Below are 19,057 nucleotides of genomic sequence, written 5' to 3' on the forward strand. Positions count from 1 at the left end.
TTAACTTCATGAGTGCAGTCACCATCTGCAGTGATTTTTGAGCCCAAGAAATAGTCTGTCACTATTTCCATTTTTTTCCCATCTGTTTGCCATGAGGTGATGGGAACAGATGTCATGACCTTAGTTTTCTTAATGTTAAATTTTAAGCCAGCTTTTTCATTCTCCTCTTTCACCTTCATCAAGAGGCTCTTTAGTTCCTCTTTGCTTTCTGCCATAAGGGTGGTATGATCTGCATATCTGAAGTTATTAGTATTTCTCCCGGAAATTTTGATTCCATCTTGTGATTCAGTACATATTGCAATACTGTAGTAAACTGTGGAATTAATTTTAGTGGTGCTGAGGTATAATTTCCTGAAAGGTAAAATGATGATTTTCACAAAAATATAAAATAAAAGGAAAAACATGCTATTTACCTCATTAATTAAAGAGGGAGCCAGTAAGATGTTACAGGAATGTTGTATGAATCTGCAAAGAAACAAGAATATTAAAATGAATTCACTAACAGAGGCAAAAGTGGTTTACTATCCTATAGGTCAATAAAATATAATTCTTGGGAGTATCTTTTCTTCAAGGTGGACAAGCATTATTTTAAATACTATAAGTTTTCTTGTAAACTATTTTAGTTGACAGAAAGACAGCCCTATGGATTTGAATCGTTCCAGTATCTACTTAGAAAATGCTCAATGCCCAGGCTTACATTGGAAAGTATCTTTTGTTCATTTCCATCTTTGACAATTTTTCCTGACAGCAATTCCCTTTCAGCATTTTTTTTTTTGTAATGAAATAAAAAAGAAGGAATAGAAATTTAGTGCATTGTTGGTAGTAAGTATAGTTATGTGTTGGGGCCCTGGGTAGCTGCATGCAAATGTACCTCAGTGGCACATTGATTATTTTGAAGTAAAGTAGCTTAAGAGATGGCCAACACAAGAGGGACACTCTAACCCTTCTTTCTATCTCCCTGAAAGCAGGAAATAAATCTCTCATGTGACAGGTGCACGCCCTGCATCTGGAGCTAGAAGGACACTCTTATCTCCAGAGATAGGGAATTCAGACCAGCAAGCCTGTATAAACAAACTTTGTTACTTCCTCTAATTTACTACCCCAAGCCCAAACTCTGTTTAGATTTTTCGCTATTTGAACTCCCATAACCTAGTTTCTTTGTCCTGTCAATTCCTCACAAATTTTTTCTGTTTAAAATTATAAAAGCTATCTGCTTTAGCCACTTCTTAGGCCCCTTTCTATGAGAGGTCCTTGTGAACAATTAAAATTGTTTCTTTTTCTCCTGTTAAGTTTTGTCTTGTGTCATTTTATCAGTACAGCCACAAGAAATCAAGATGCATAGAGGGGGGAATTTCCCCCTCTCCAACACGAGTTTTGTGAAATTTTTGTTTTATCTATTGATGTGGTATGCATGTGGTTATCGGATTTGTTGTAGAATGTTTTTGTTCGCTGTGGGCTGGGGTCAAAAGGTTTGAAAGCCATTTAAAAATGTGCCACATTATGAGGTTCAACAGTTTCAATAACTGGACGTTTAAGTTATCCCTTCAGTCAAAGTAGACATCCACTCACAGTGCAGAGACTCAGAAAATGATCTGAGTGAATGGCAAGGAATTGAGAAGTGTCGGGTAGTGAGTGAGGAGTGCGGGGTATGTGGGGGTGTTGTGTGTGTGTGTGTGTGTGTGTCATTTTGAAAAGATTCCACAGTTCTCCTCTTCCGAGACCCACCTGCAAATGAGAAGTATGCTGCTTTGTAAACCTCCCTGAGGAAAATCATTTGTTGCAAACTTAAATAACAGGGCTACAGAATTTGTAAGAAAGATTCTTACAAATAAATACATAACAAAAAATGAGGAAAACATTGTACCTAGCAGAAAAGGAAATGATAGAAAACTTGTAATTCCTTTCACTGCAGAAATTACTTAATCCAAGTCTTGGGTGTGGGTAACATTGACTTCTACTCTGAAAGTTCTCTCTGCGGGATACTCAACAGTTTTGGAGGGATGGATAGGCCTGGAGGTGCAAACTCTAAGCCCTTTATGTGAAGAGAAAGTGTTCGTCGCTCAATCGTGTCCGTTTCTTTGCGACCCCATGGCCTGCACCAGGTCCGTCTGGAGTAGGTAGCCATTCCCTTCTCCAGGGGATCTTCCACTACTCGGGGATAGAACCCAGGTCTCCCTCATTGCTGGCAGGTTCTTTACCGTCTGAGCCACATCTAGACGGTTGTGGACTCTCTGGGAGCAGCGTCAGAGGCTGCGTGAGGAGACTAGGTCCCGACTCTCATTAGCACGGATGATCGCTGTCTGTCTGGGAGGCCACAAGAATCGAAAAAGGGTAGGCGGTGTGGAAAGGGCGAGCCCGCCAGCCTCCACAGGCAGGAGGTTAGGCTGGCCGCTGGAGCGTTTTCCGCGAGTAGTCAAGCACCAGCCGAGCGCCGCAGCAAAGTAGCACCAGGAGGCGCCGCTCCCCGGCAGCTGAAGAGCAGTGCGCACGCGCAGACGCGCCTGGCCAGCGAAGCGGACAGGCCCTCTCCCCAGACCCGGCCTCGCCTCCAGCACCCGGCCGCGGACCGCACTGCCTAGTCACCCCGCCCGGCTTTCCCCGCCCACTCTGCGCGCCAGCAGATCGCGGCTGCGCGCGCAGAGCCTGAGCGGGCGCCGGCGGGAAGGGGAAGCGGCGGGTAAGAAGGGCCCGCGTCCTGGGGGCATCTGTGACTGGGTTGGGAGTTTCCTCCTCGCCTCTGTCTTTGTGGAGGAGCGTGCGAGGAGCCTCTGGAACTGGCTTCCTCCTGGCCGTTCAGGCATGCCCTTACTAATCAAAGTGTTTTCGCCCTCACCGGAGCGTCGTCTAGTCCGGTCTCCACCTGCTTCTCGTCTCCCCGCCCCCACTGGGGAATCCGAGGCCGAGCGCAGGCCGGTCTGATGTCGTCAGACCTTCTGCTCTCGCCAGACCCATCTGAGATGCCTTCCCGGCCGTTTAGGTAGCGCTAGATCGTTTATCTGCCTTTAGTGGCGCGGCATCCTAGGAGTAGCTTTCCGGATCCAGCCTCCAAATCAAGCACAAAGAGCCTCTTTTTTTTTTTTTTGGACGCTCTCTCGTCCTGGGATTCTTTCTGACACCTTTTGCTGAGTGAAGCAGCTTCCAGATGCTCCAGGCAGTGACTTTGACGCCACTAAACATAGATTCTCTTTACTTCCTCTGAGCGTCTCCACCGTTTCCTTAATAATCCACCTTTGAAATTTGTGTCTGTTGAGGCGCATCCCTTACATGCAATGGCCCTGAATTAAGCTCTTTCCTTTTGGAAATGGGGTGACACCATGTACCTCCTTTTGGAATGAAGTACTCCACTGGCAGTGGGATAGTATCAGCAGTTACCAAGAAGCGTAATAGTTAGCAGTGAAGGAGGATTTCTGCTGTCCGTTGCCAGAGTAGATGGATATTCAGTCACTTTTTTGTACCAGGAGGTACCGTTTTATCTCAAGCTATGCTTGATGCCCTGAAGGTGGGGACAGAGGAGGTACCTTGTAATTAAACAAATCGCTGAGTCCAGAATCTGCTGACAGGAAGAAATCTAAAACAGAAAAAGCCTGACTGCCGTGCCATGTTTAATAATATCTGCAGATCAAATTTCTATCTAGAGAGAAATACACTTTTTCTATGTAAGTTAAATGTGATATGTTGACATTTATGTTGGTGCTGATGTGAAGTTTTAGCAGCTGCCTTGGAACTTTTCAGTCAAGTTTCTCAATAAGTTAATTCCTAAGTAATCATAATAATCAGCTTAGTTATTTTTACTTTGATAATTTTTACTGAATGCTGAAAACTTAGCCACTCCCACCATTTCTGTTAGTCGACTAATTTTCCTTGATACCTAAATGCCTTTGTCATCTTAGATTTCTCTTGTGCTTCATCTCGATATCTCTTATATGACTGGATCTCATGGTTTCTTTTTTCAAAAAGTAACTTGGATTTATCCTTTTGATTCTCATTGTTGAAGCTGGAAGTCTCTTTTCTAAGACTTTGCTACCTCTTAGCACTTCCTCCAGAGGGCTCAAAAAACAAGTCTGAAACATGACTATTGTCATGTTTATTCTTAATAAACCTATAAAGTTTCATGTTCAAACTTATTTGGTTGGGTTTCAAAGCTCTTTCTGTGCACATGATATGATGAGAAAAACCCAGGATTTAGAGTCAGACCTGGGTTTAAATACTAGGACTGTCATTGTACTAACACTGTGTCCTTGGGAAACTGAGCTTCAGTTTCCTTCCCTTATTTCGAATAACAGTATCTTTTCTTCCAGCCTCTTAATTATTGTGAGAATTACAATTGCCATAATGTGTGAAAAAGTTGTCAGAATTAAACAAAAAGAATCTAAGCTATTATTGTTATTTCTTAGTGCCCATTTATTTCACAATCATTTGAAAACAATATATGTTAGACACTGTGCTACAGCTATGAAAGATAGTTCCAAAAGGATTGTCTCTCAGGGAACTTTCAGAGTGTGTGTGTTCATAGGGAGTAGGGTGACAAGGAAGAGTGTGATTGTTGTTTAGTCGCTAAGTTGTGTCTAACTCTCTTGCAACCCCATGGCCTGCCAGGCTCTGTTCATGGGATATTCCAGGCAAACTGGAGTGGGTTGCCGTTTCCTTCTCCAGGGGATCTTCTTGACCCAGGGATCAAACCTGCATCTCCTAGAGGTAGATTCTTTACCACTAAGCCACCAGGGAAGCCCCCAGATTGTGATAATGGGCTGTAAAATAGGTATGGTTAGGGTGAGCACCAAAGCCAGAGGAGAAAGGAACAGGGAAGATTTCCTGGAGGATATTAAGTTTGAACAGTCTTGAGTTATAACAAAGATCCAGACAGAAAAGGTGGGGAAAAGTGTCATGAAAGAGATGTCTTTAGAGAACTGCAAATTGTTAGGTTTTATTGGAGTATTAAAAGTATTCAAAGAGGATTATAGGAGGTAGGATTGGATGGGTAGACAGAAGTGAAATTTGAAGGTCTTTTTTGTGCTAAAGGAAGTGAACACATTGAAAGATTTTAAGCAGACAGTTGGCCTGATCACAATTGCTTTCAAAAAAACAAAAAGGGAACACTTAAGTTCTTTTTTTTTTTTTTTAATTGCTCATTTATTTATTTTTGGCTGTGCTGGGTCTTCATTGCCGCACTGGCTTTTCTCTAGTTGTGGCGAGCCAGGGCTTCTCTGTAGCTGTGGTCCTTGGGCTTCTCATTGTGGTGGCTTCTCTGTTGCAGAGGACGGGCCCTAGGGCATCTGGGCTCAGTAATTGTGATTCCTGGGCTCTAGAGCACAGGGTCAGTAGTTGTGGTGCATGGGCTTAGTTGCTTCTCTGCATGTAGACCTTCCCGGACTAGGGGTCAAACTCATGTTTCATGCATTGGCAGGCGGATTCTTTTCTACTGAGCCACCAGGGAAGCCCCACAATTGCTTTTTGAAAGCTCATTTTGACTGCCGTGTGTGCTTCCTTACCGCAGTGTACAAGGCTATCCTTCTACCTTTGTGCCTTTCCTTATTTTCTTCAGTTCACCGTCTCCTCATACCTTAATACACTGGTACTCAATATCCAGTTCAGGTTCCATTTCTGCTGTGAGGTGTTGTCCACTTACTTAAGACCACATTATTCATTCCCTTCTCTGAAACCCTGTTAGGAATAGTACCACACAGTCTAGTCCTTACTAGTCATATGTTTTTATGTCCCTAAATAGATCTTAATTTCCTTGAGGATAGGGAATGTTTCATATGTATATGAATAGAAGACATGCTAAACACAAAAATTTGTTGCTTGGTCTCTTTCTTTTTTTCAGGGTAGGACCAGATTATGGGCAACAGTCCTTTTAATTGATCTATCATCATCATGGCTAATGAGGGCTGTGCCAAGGCTGGTGATAGTCATTTTTCATTAGATAAACATGCTCAACTCATCTTGGCTCAGATCAATAAAATGAGGAATGGAGAGCATTTCTGTGATGTGGAGCTGCAAGTTGGGAAGGAAACTTTTAAAGTCCATCGGCTGGTTTTGGCTGCCAGTAGTCCTTACTTTGCAGCTTTGTTCACTGGAGGAATGAAAGAATCCTCAAAAGATGCGGTACAGATTCTAGGAATTGAAGCTGGAATCTTTCAAATACTTTTAGATTTCATTTACACAGGTATGTAAGTATTATATTGTTGTTTAGTTGCTAAGTTTTGTCTGACTTTTGTAACCCTGTGGACTATAGCCTGCCAGGCGCCTCTATCCATGGGATTTCCCAGGCAAGAATACTGGAGTGGGTTGCCATTTCCTTCTCCAGGGGATCTTCCTGACCCAGGGATTGAACCCGTGACTCCTGTATTGGCAGGCAGATTCTTTACCACTGAGCCACCAGGGAAGCCCATTTAAGTATTATATGTAGTGTAAATATATGTGGAAAAATAGATTTGAAAGAGATACACTAAAGTGTTAATATAGGGAATTCCCAGGCATCAGGGGTTACAGCTCCACACTACTGGCAAGTCGGAAAAAAAATAGTGTATGTCTGTGTCTGGGAAAACGTTTGATTTTCATTTTTATACTTTTCTGCCTTACATCTTTTCATGTGCCTGTTGGCCATCTATATGTCTTCTTTGGAGAAATATCTATTTAGGTCTTCTGACCATTTTTGATTATTATTTTTTTTTGTTGTTGTTGCTGTAAAAGTGCTTTTAATAACCTGTAAAGACTTATTAAGTTGTAGGGCATTCTTTTTCTTACTCTTAAGTAATCCTTGGCTTCATCCAATACCATTCCTTCAGTTACCTTCCATCACAACCCATGATGTTATCTTCTCCAAATTTGTAATGAACTCTGATTTCATTCAATTAAGTCTTAGATTTCTCTGCACCCACTACTGTTTATTCCCATGGTGAATTCCATTTCTTATATTTTTGGAAAATTCCCTATTTGCATTTAAGAAGCCACATTCTCCCTCTCACCATAGTGTCTTTGGCCATTCATTCATATATAATAAATTTTGGGGGCACCTAGTGTTTGGAAATACAGAAAGGGCAAGCTTTTCTTTAACAGACTTTATAAATCTAATTGAGAATACAAACACTCAGTTTAGTTGAATGTTTTAAAAGGGGTAAAGGGAAATTATGAGATTGAATGGAGGGACTTCCCTGGTGGTTCATTGGTTAAGAATCCTGTCAACCAATGCAGGGGGCCCAGTTTCAATCCCTGGTCAGGGAACTGGATCCTGCACACAGCAACAAAGATTCCCTATGGTGCAACTAAGACCCAGCTAGGTCAAAAAAAAGAGAAAAAGATTGAATGGAGAGTTTATCCTTATTAGGTAGGATATCCTTTTCTTTCTAAATATAATTGAGTATTTGATCTCTTCCCAAAGTCATCATATAAGTATATGAAAGTGAAGCCCTCTGGAAGGAGATTGGTATATATAGTTACTTAAATGTTAAATGTTTAAAATTTCTCATATATTATGGACTCTTAGTTATACCTCACATTAAAAATTAACATTTATATGGCACTTTATTGTAATGAAGAATATGGCCCATGTCTTACTCACTCCTGTGCCTCAGTCAAATGTTTGTTAGATGCGTATAGTCTTATGTTAAAAGCATAGACTTTGATGTCACTCCTTACTTTGCATCTCACTTAACTGTGTGACATAGGGTTGAGTTACTTTAACTTTCCAATTCTGTTTTCTTAGTATAAATACAAGGGGGAAATCCACTATATGGGGTTATATGGAGGGTTAAGTGAATGTATAGAGCAATTAATGCTGTGCCTGGTTCATTGTTAAGTGCTCCATGCATGTGCAGTACTACTATCATTCAGGTTTTGCACCTTTCTACAAGTTCTTTGTTACCTTTTACTCAATATTCATCTACTCCCACAAAGCCTGAGCTATCAGTGAAATCAAGTATAATGCTTTTTGAATACAAGTCAATGTTTGTTTTATTTTATTGGTTATTTTGTCTTCCTACTTCCCTAGGTATAGTGAACATAGGCGTGAATAATGTCCAGGAGTTGATTGTTGCAGCAGACATGCTACAGTTGACTGAAGTCGTTAATCTTTGCTGTGAATTTCTGAAAGGACAAATTGATCCACTGAACTGCATTGGGATCTTTCAGTTCTCTGAGCAGATTGCGTGCCATGATCTTCTGGAATTTACAGAAAACTACATTCATGTCCATTTCTTGGAGGTGCATAGTGGGGAAGAGTTCCTGGCACTTACAAAAGATCAGCTGATCAAAATTTTGCGAAGTGAAGAGCTTAGCATCGAGGATGAATACCAGGTCTTCTTAGCTGCAATGCAGTGGATACTGAAAGATCTGGGAAAGAGAAGAAAACATGTGGTGGAAGTGCTGGACCCAATTCGATTCCCTTTATTACCTTCTCAGAGACTTTTAAAGTACATAGAAGGTAATTTTTTTTGTTTCATGTTAAATTAGTCAGTTTTATCCAATGACCTTCCTCTGTTTGAAATGTGATAGGGTTTTCATTTTTCACTTCAATAGCAAACATTTACTGAATGGTTCTTATATGTAAGATACAACTTTTGTATTTTGTAGGTACAGTAGTATTTCAGTATTTCTACCCATTATTTTAATCAGATCTTTATCTTGAGGTTAACTACCAAGGGAGATAAAATTATTGACAGAGCTAAAATATTCCTGCTATTTTTGGTAGTAGTACTGATTATTTTAGCGTAAGATTTCTTCTTGCCACTTTGAAAAATTTAGCAAAACCTAAACATTTAAGGAAAACTATATATGCTGAACACAAAACCAAAACTCAATAAATCCTATAAGTCCTCTCATTATAAAATTAATTGAATATTGATATAATAATATAGCTTCTATGTAGCCTTTGAATATATTTAAGTTCTAAACTTTGAAAACACTTTTCACCATAGTATAAAATAAATTTTATCTTTATATTAGAAAAATAATATTTAAATTTATTTTTAAAAACTACTTTGGACCAGTTTCAAGATTTGAAGCTTTAACTCTTGTCATTTAGGATGTGACTGAATTACAAATATTTTATTATGAATTAATTATAGTATTAGCATTAAAGTTGTTATTATATGATATAATTATATTTAATGTGGATTTTTAGGTTTTTCCACTCTTAACAGTGTCAACAGAAATTTGTAATTTTTTCTCAGTGATATCTTATATTAATGTATATATCATTAATTCTCATTATTCATATATATAGTCATTATTCACTGACTACTACTACTGCTACTAATAGTTTTCACTAACTACTATTTGTGGTGGTTATCCTCTATAAATTTACCAAGAACAGTGATCAGCAAATACTGAGCCATTGTTCCTAAGAAAAGCATGAGGTAAGTTCTTATAAGCCTCTGGTCACAAAATTTTTGTCCTGATCAATGCATAAACTTGTTTTTGTGTGTGTGTCTGTCAGAACCCCCTCATTTAATATATACTGTTGATTCATTAAACTCATGCCCAACAAAACTATAACTCAAGGCTGAGTGAAGCCTAACAAATGTTCAGTTCAGTTCAGTTGCTCAGTCGTGTCTGACTCTTTGCGACCCCATGAGTCGCAGCACGCCAGGCCTCCCTGTCCATCACCATCTCCCGGAGTTCACTCAAACTCACGTCCAGCGAGTCCGTGATGCCATCCAGCCATCTCATCCTCTGTCGTCCCCTTCTCCTGCCCCCAATCCCTCCCAGCATCAGAGTCTTGTTAGGCTTCTGTAAGACACATCACAGCCTTCCTGCACTTACAAACACTAGACTTTCATACTTCCGCAGGATGCTTAGGGACTATTTTAAACAGTGAAAAGGACAACAGAAAATACAAAGTGAAAACCATGATGCTAAATAGAATGTGAAGAGGATACTTGTTTATAGTGAGAACTGAAATAAGATGGCAGAATGTCACCTCTTTCGGTCTCACCTGGAAACATGGATGTTAGGTGATTCAAATTTTTTGCCACTGTATGGCATGTCTGTGAACCACCAGGAAAGCCCTGTGACTGTTGATTTGGGTTGAAAATTCATATTAGTGAGTAGATGTATTCATAAGTAAAGAATCCACTAAAAATGAAGACTGACTATATTTAAATGCTAAAGCAAGAGAAAAATTATCCAGACACGTTTTTTGTGTGTATCATGTGAGAAGTTAGGAGTGGGACAAAGGCTTTCACGGTTGAGTTGACTTTTGCAAAGTGCTGCAGATACAAAGTACTGAAGGGAAGTTCCCTGGAATTGGGGCATGTTTTCCAATGGCTTTTTAGTGTCATAATATTAAAGTCTTGTACTGCCCAGTTCAGTTCAGTTCAGTCGCTCAGTCGTGTCCAACTCTTTGTGACCCCATGAATCGCAGCACGCCAGGCCTCCCTGTCCATCACCAACTCCGAAGTTCACTCAGATTCACATCCATTGAGTCAGTGATGCCATCCAGCCATCTCATCCTCTGTCGTCCCCTTCTTCTCCTGCCCCCAATCCCTCCCAGCATCAGAGTCTTTTCCAATGAGTCAGCTCTTCGCATGAGGTGGCCAAAGTACTGGAGTTTCAGCTTTAGCATCATTCCTTCCAAAGAAATCCCAGGGTTGATCTCCTTCAGAATGGACTGGTTGGATCTCCTTGCAGTCCAAGGGACTCTCAAGAGTCTTCTCCAACCCCACAATTCAAAAGCATCAATTCTTCAGCACTCAGCCTTCTTCACAGTCCAACTCTCACATCCATACGTGACCACAGGAAAAACCATAGCCTTGACTGGACGGACCTTAGTCGGCAAAGTAATGTCTCTGCTTTTGAATATGCTGTCTAGGTTGGTCATAACTTTTCTTCCAAGGAGTAAGCGTCTTTTAATTTCATGGCTGCAGTCACCATCTACAGTGATTTTGGAGCCCAGAAAAATAAAGTCTGACACTGTTTCTACTGTTTCCCCATCTATTTCCCATGAAGTGATGGGACCAGAGGCCATGATCTTCATTTTCTGAATGTTGAGCTTTAAGCCAACTTTTTCACTCTCCTCTTTCACTTTCATCAAGAGGCTTTTTAGTTCCTCTTCACTTTCTGCCATAAGGGTGGTGTCATCTGCATATCTGAAGTTATTGATATTTCTCCCGGCAATCTTGATTCCAGCTTGTGTTTCTTCCAGTCCAGCGTTTCTTATGATGTACTCTGCATATAAGTTAAATAAGCAAAGTGACAATGTACAGCCTTGACATACTTCTTTTCCTATTTGGAACCAGTCTGTTGTTCCATGTCCAGATCTAACTGTTGCTTCCTGGCCTACGTACAGATTTCTGAAGAGGCAGGTCAGGTGGTCTGGTATTCCCATCTTTCTCAGAATTTTCCACAGTTATCACCTAAGGACATTTCACTGGAGTACAACTGCAGGGAAGTAAGGGAGAAATAAATGGAGGATATTTTCCAAAGGCAACCTTAGTATTTTTCAGTATTTTTAAAACTTTATCTCTGATCTTTTTAGAGAAAAGATGGACAATTTATACAGAAAACTAATGAGACCTCTAACACAAAATTCAGTGAGGGAGCAAAAGACTTCATTGAAATGGTTAGATTGTGTTATGTGAAATGTGTAGATTTTCCCTTATGGTGTATAATTCAGGTAATTTAATATTATTAGTATATGATAACATATCTTTTTCTTGTGTTTTAGAGAATGATTTTACTTTTTTAAAATGGTACATGCTCTTATAAAAACTTTAGGTAATAAATTATTTAAAAAGCAAACAACAGATCACCCAAAGTTCACCATACAGAAATAGCCAGTTATAATTAACATCATTAAACATCATTCTAGATGTCTCTGTATAGGAGGATGGATGATGGGTGGGTGTATGGTTGCAAGGATGGATAGAAAAAAATTTACAAGAATAAGAATCATTCTATCATACTATTTATAATACAAAAAATATACCTAAATCTCACTAAAAGTTAACAAAGAAGAAACTAATTAGGTAAATGTTTATTTAATCCCAAGAAGTATTCATTCTAAAAAGTTTTTACATGATAAAAACTAAAAGATGAGCTTCATTAAAAGGTGAAACCATAGTTTCATTTTGTGTTTCAGTTTTAAAGTTTAGATTCTCAGCTATGAAAAATGAGGTAGGTAGTATTGTTATTTTTCTCCTTACCTGCCTCAAGGTCTACATAGCCCTTATATAGATACTTTTCAAATCCTCCTAGCTCTGTGCTTTTATTCTATATTTAAGTGGTTTTAATGCTCTGTACCAGTTTTTTAACAGTAGTCTTTTTGTTCCTGAACTTTCTTTTATTTTGGGGCCCTGCAGCACTACTTGCAGGATCTTACTTCCTCCACAAGGGATTGAACCCAGATCATCACAGTGAAAGCACCGAATCCTAACTACTGGACTGCCAGGGAATTCCCTGAGCTTTCTTTTTTGATTTGGTTGGTTAAATTTCATCACCAAGATTTTTTTTTTCTAAGAAAGGTTCATGATTACTGTATTTGCTGATTTTTTTCCTCATATCTGAGAATTTCTGTTACCTTTTAAATTTAACAGATATTTGTGTGGGTGCAATATGCTTAATTTATGAGAATTCCCCCCACCTCCACCTCCACCCTAAGTTTGTAAGGAGTGTTTTTTTTTTTTTTTTCAATGACTTGTTTTCTGCTTAGATGGCTAAAGAATTCTCTTTCATTATTCTTGATTTGTGTTCAAGTGTGCCGTTTTTCCTTAGACTATATCACATACCCTTTTCATTTTTTTTGGTCATGCCCTGTGGTGTGCAGCAATTTTTCCTTCATTTTGGAAAATTTTTCCTCTGTGAAATTCCTGAATATTTCTAATGTTTCCTTTGGTGGTCTTCATCCTTGTATTGCAAACCATTTTGTCTTTCGTATTTATCATCTTATAATGTAGGAAATCAGTCCTGAATATTCATTGGAAAGACTGATGTTGAAGCTGAAACTCCAATACTTTGGCCACCTAGTGTGAAAAACTGACTCATTGGAAAAGACCCTGATGTTGGGAAAGATTGAAGGTGGGAGGAGAAGGGGACAACAGAGGATGAGATGGTTGGCTGGCATCACTGACTCAACAGACATGAGTTTTTGAGTAAACTCCCGGAGTTGGTGATGGACAGGGAGGTCTGGCATGCTGCAGTTCATGGGGTTGCAAAAAGTCAGACATAACTGAGCAACTGAACTGAATGTTAAAATATTTTGTCTTTTGCTCTATGCTCACATTTGTTTTCTTAAGTCCTTACTCCAAATTGCCAATTTGATTATTGTCTAATGAGTTTCTTGCTTCTAATTTATTATGTCTGCACTACTGTCACTTTATTTCCTTAGCAATGCATCTCATTTTGTCTTTGAGCCTTTTTTTTTCCATATAGGATCTTTATTCTTAAAAATAAATCTGTGTATAGAGAATCTGTTTCTGTTATGTGGCTAATGTTTTCTTCCAAACTGAATTCTTAAGTCACTTTCTCTTTTTTTTTCCTGAGGTATATTTAAATAGTTGTATTGCAATTTCTTGATATACTGCTCATGCTTAACTTGGCAACTCTGTTCAAATCTGCTTGTTCTGATAATTCTCCATGATACACTTTCTATGTTGATATTTGTTGTTGTTGCTGAGTTGTGTTCAACTCTTTGTGACCCCATGGACTGCAGCACGCCAGGCTTCCCTGTCCTTCAGCATCTCCTGGAGCTTACTCAAACTCACGTCCATTGAGTTGGTGATAGTTAATGATGCCATCCAACCATCTTGTTCCTCTGTTGTCCCCTTCTTCTCCAGCCTTCAGTCTTTCCCAGCATCAGGGTCTTTTCCAGTGAGTCAGTTCTTCACATCAGATGGGCAAAGTATTGGAGCTTCATCCTCAGCATCAGGCCCTCCAATGAATATTTACAATTGATTTCCTTTAGGATTGACTGGTTTAATCTTCTTGCTGTCCAAGGGATTCTCAAGACTCTTCTCCAACACCACAGTTCAAAAGCATCAATTCTGTGGTGCTCAGCCTTCTGTATGGTCCAAATCTCACATCTGTACATGACTACTGGAAAAACCATAGCTTTGACTATACAGACCTTTGTCAGCAAAATAATGTCTCTACTTTTTAATACACTGTCTAGGTTTATCATAGCTTTTCTACCAAGGAGCAAGCGTCTTTTAATTTCATGGCTGCAGCCACCATCTGCAGCGATTTTGGAGCCCAAGAAAATAAAGTCTGTCACTGTTTCCACATCTATTTACCATGAAGTGATGGGACCAGATGCCTTGATTAGTTTTCTGAATGTTGAGTTTTAAGCCAGCTTTTTCACTCTCCTCTTTCACCTCATCAAGAGGCTCTTTAGTTCCTCTTTGCTTTCTGCTGGAAGGGTAGTGTCATCTGCATATCTGGGGGCTTCCCCCAGTGGGGAAGAATCCGCCTGCCAATTACAAAGGAGATGTAAGAGACACTGGTTCGATCCCTAGGTCGGGAAGATCCCCTGGAGGAGGGCATGGCAATCCACTCCAGTATTCTTGCCTGGAGAATCCCCTGGACAGAGGAGCCTAGTGGGCTACAGTCCATAAGGTTGCACAGAGTTGACATGACTGAAGCCACTTAGCATGCACACATGCACATCTGCATATCTGAGGTTACTGATATTTCTTCTGGCAATCTTGATATTACTACTCTGTTTCTCCCACCTAAAATTTGATTGCTATGTATTATGTTCTCACCACTTCTTTCTAGCTTGAGGCATGAGGGTGGTGAAAGAATAGATATCTGCTCAGGCTAAGGTCCTTGCCTGTGGGCCTGGACTCTGCTCTCTCTTGGTGAGATCCAATTACTGATCTGATATCAAGACCTACTTACCTAGCCAAGGATATATCTCACTACTGCGGATTTTGGCTACCACTGAGAAACACTGGGCTGGAAGAAGCAAAAGCTGGAATGAAGATTGCCGGGAGAAATACCAGTAACCTCAGATATGCAGATGACACCACCCTTATGGCAGAAAGTGAAGAACTAAAGAGCTTCTTGATGAAAGTGAAAGAGGAGAGTGAAAAAGTTGGCTTAAAGCTCAACATTCAGAAAACTAAGACCATGGCATCCGGTCCCATCACTTCATGGGAAATAGATGGGGAAACAGTGGAAACAGTGTCAGACTTTATTTTTCTGGGCTCCAAAATCACTGTAGATGGTGATTGCAGCCATGAAATTAAAAGACACTTACTCCTTGGAAGGAAAGTTATGACCAACCTAGAGGGCATATTGAAAAGCAGAGACATCACTTTGCTAAAAAGATCTGTCTAGTCTATGGTTTTTCCAGTGGTCATGTATGGATGTGAGAGTTGGACTGTGAAGAAGGCTGAGTGCCGAAGAATTGATGCTTTTGAACTGTGGTGTTGGAGAAAACTCTGGAGAGTCCCTTGGACTTCAAGGAGATCCAGCCAGTCCATCCTAAAGGAGATTTGGAAGGACTGATGCTGAAGCTGAAACTCCAATACTCCAATGCTGTAAAAAAATATTTGGTATTGTAGGAAACAAACTCCAGTGTTTGATGATTAGCTTTCATTTTTTGATTGTTAAATGTATTTCACTTTCATGGAAAAGACTTTCATGTCTTTTTGATATTGTTTAAAAGTTGATTAAAATATCTTTTCAACATTGCTTTAGGAATATCCGATTTTAATCTTCGTATTGCATTGCAAACACTTTTGAAAGAGTACTGTGAGGTGTGCAAATCTCCCAAAGAGAACAAATTTTGTAGTTTTCTGCAGACGTCTAAGGTTCGACCTCGGAAGAAAGCAAGGAAGTACCTGTATGCAGTAGGTGAGAACCTTTTAAAAAGTAATATAAATTATCTTTATTTTCAGGATAAAAACCTTAAAATTTTTGTTGTTATTAAACATGTGAGAATATGCAAATATGTCAAATAGGCATATTTAATTTCACATACAGGCTGCAGATTTAGAAGTTGCATTTATATAGTATAGTGGACACATCTAAGAATAAAGATATTTATTTGATGTCTATTATTTGGTGATTTAAATCTTTGAGTTCTTAGATACCCAATTATTATCAAATGCCTAAGATATACTGCTTTAAAAATTACTATCTGAATTCTAGTGAGAAATAGAAAAATAAATTTCAAATGTATTAACTATTCACAGTGTCTGAGATGATCTGTAGGGATAACAGGAACTAGTGGTCTCCAAAGTGTGGAGATGTAGGATAACCCAAAGGACTATTGTTTGGACATTTTGTATTGTAGTATAGTGTAGTTTTTTGGCCATGCTATACAGCTTGAGGGATCTTAGTTCTCTGACCAGGAATTTAACCTGGGCTACCTCAGTGAAAGCACAGAGTCAAAACCACTGGACTGCCAGGGAATTTCCTCTATTAAAAAAAATATTTAGAATTTAAAATATTGATATATATCAACAAATTGTCCAGATTTATATACATAACATAATTTATATATAAGAAATTTATGTATAACAATTTATAGTATGTATATCATTGCATGTATAATTTTATATATACTATAACATATAAGTTATAATTTTTGAGTGCTCATTAATCTTTTTTATAATGGGATGTTCAGTTAAGCAAGGCTTTCACCCTCACTATTTTTTAATTGTAAAAGATATTAATAGGGACTTCCCTGGGGGTCCAGTGGTTAAGAATCCACCTTGCAGTACAGGGAAGACAGGTTTGGTCTCTGAGTGGGGAAGTAAGATCCCATATGCTACAGAGCAGCTAAGTCTGCACACTGCAACTGCTTGGCCCACAGGCTCCAGAGCTCATGTGCCACAACCACTGAGCTCTCAAGCTGCAAATACTGAGCCCAGGCTCTACAACTAGGGTCTGTGTGTCACAGTGAAAGATCTCTTATGACACAACTAAGACTCAGTGCATGAATAGAAATCACAATGAAACTTCCTAACTAGACAGATAACAAGTTCTTAGATTTTATCTAACATTTAGTTATGACCAGGACCAGGTGGTAGAATATTGTAGTTGAACTCATTGCATTTAAGCCATCATCTTTTAGGACTTGGTACATTTAAGAATAATAGATGTGCCTCTGACAGACTCTAAAGTATGTATTCCTTACTATGCAGTAGTTATATTGAAAATCTAGATGTAGAGGGCTAGATTTCTCTTGTTACTACCATTTCCATATTTAGCAGTAAGGGATTTGCTGTGTACCTGCTTTCCTTTATTCAGGTGGATATACTCGATTGCAGGGGGGTCGTTGGAGTGATAGCAGAGCCCTCAGTTGTGTAGAACGTTTTGACACCTTTAGCCAGTACTGGACCACTGTGTCTTCACTTCATCAGGCTCGATGTGGACTGGGAGTAGCAGTTCTGGGAGGAATGGTCTACGCAATTGGAGGTAATAATGAAAATGTCTTATTTCGATTTTTAGACTGTAACTCTTAAGTTGACTACATTCTTTAAATGCCTTATATATTTTGCTGGATACTCTGGAGTATATATAGATATAGTTGTGCTTATGTTGTAAAGAGCAATATTGCATAGGAAACTGGAATGTTAGGTTCATGAATCAAGGGAAATTGGAAGTGGTCAAAGAGGAGATGGCAAGAGTGAATGTCGACATTTTAGGAATCAGCGAACTAGGATGGACTGGAATGGGTGAATTTAACTCATTATAATCTAATACTGACCATTATATCTACTACTGTGGGCAAGAATCCCTTGGAAGAAATGGAGTAGCCGTCATAGTCAATAAGAGTCTGAAATGCAGTACTTGGATGCAATCTCAAAAATGACAGAATGATCTTTGTTAGTTTCCAAGGCAAACCATTCAGTTTCATGGTAATCCAAGTCTATGCCCTGACCAGTGATGCTGAAGAAGCTGTATTGAACAATTCTGTGAAGACCTATAAGACCTTCTAGAACTAACACCCAAAAAAGATGTCCTTTTCATTATAGGGGACTGGAATGCAAAACTAAGAAGTCAAGGAACACCTGGAGTAACAGGGAAATTTGGCCTTGGAGTACAGAATGAAGCAGGGCAAAGGCTGATAGAGTTTTGCCAAGAGAACACACTGGTCATAGCAAACACCCTCTTCCAACAGCACAAGAGAAGACTCTACACATGGACATCACCAAGATGGTCAATACCGAAATCAGAAGATTATATTCTTTGCTACCAAAGATGGAGGAGCTCTATACAGTTAGCAAAAACAAGACCGGGAGCTGACTGTGGCTCAGATCATGAACTCCATATTGCCAAATTCAGACTTAAATTGAAGAAAGTAGGGAAAACCACCAGACCATTCAGGTATGACCTAAATCACATCCCTTATGATTATACAGTGGAAGTGAGAAATAGATTTAAGGGACTAGATCTGATAGACGAGTGCCTGAAGAACTATGGACAGAGGTTTGTGACATTGTACAGGAGGCAGGGATCAGGACCATCCCCAAGAAGAAATGCGAAAAAGCAAAATGGCTGTCTGAGGAGACCTTACAAATAGCTGTGAAGAAGAAAAGTGAAAAGCAAAGGAGAAAAGAAAAGACATACCCAACTGAATGCAGAGTTCCAAAGAATAGCAAGGAGAGATAAGAAAGCCTTCCTCAGTGATCAGTGCAAAGAAATAGAGGGAAAAAATTGAATGGGAAAGACTAGAGATCTCTTCAAGAAAATTAGAGATACCAAGGGAACACTTCATTCAAAGATGGGCTCAATTAAGGACAGAAATGGTATGGATCTAACAGAAGCAAAAGATATTAAGAAGAGGTGGCAAGAATACACAGGAGAACTGTACAAAAAAGATCTTCATGACTCAGATAATCATGATCGTGTGATCACTCACCCAGAGCCAGACATCCTGGAATGTGAAGTCAAGTGGGCCTTAGGAACCATCACTACGAACAAAGCTTGTGGAGGTGATGGAATTCCAGTTGAGCTATTTCAAATCCTAAAAGATGATGCTGTGAAAGTGCTGCACTCACTATGCCAGCACATTTGGAAAACTCAGCAGTGGCCATTGGACTGGAAAAGGTCAGTTTTCATTCCGATCCCAAAGAAAGCCAATGCCAAAGAACGCTCAAACTACTGC

At 39.5% G+C, this 19,057-nt stretch overlaps 1 protein-coding gene across 1 annotated transcript in view; it reads left to right on the forward strand.

The window, feature by feature from the left end:
- Positions 1-5,874: 5,874 nt before the first annotated feature.
- Positions 5,875-19,057, forward strand: part of IPP (intracisternal A particle-promoted polypeptide) — a 29,591-nt gene continuing 16,408 nt past the window's right edge. The window contains exons 1-4 of the mRNA XM_068965820.1: positions 5,875-6,166; positions 7,991-8,422; positions 15,640-15,795; positions 17,197-17,364. Of these exons, the coding sequence (XP_068821921.1) occupies positions 5,875-6,166; positions 7,991-8,422; positions 15,640-15,795; positions 17,197-17,364 (1,048 nt within the window). The remainder of the gene's footprint in view (positions 6,167-7,990; positions 8,423-15,639; positions 15,796-17,196; positions 17,365-19,057) is intronic.

The sequence above is a fragment of the Capricornis sumatraensis genome, chromosome 2, assembly GCF_032405125.1.
Source record: "Capricornis sumatraensis isolate serow.1 chromosome 2, serow.2, whole genome shotgun sequence".
NCBI lineage: Eukaryota > Metazoa > Chordata > Mammalia > Artiodactyla > Bovidae > Capricornis > Capricornis sumatraensis.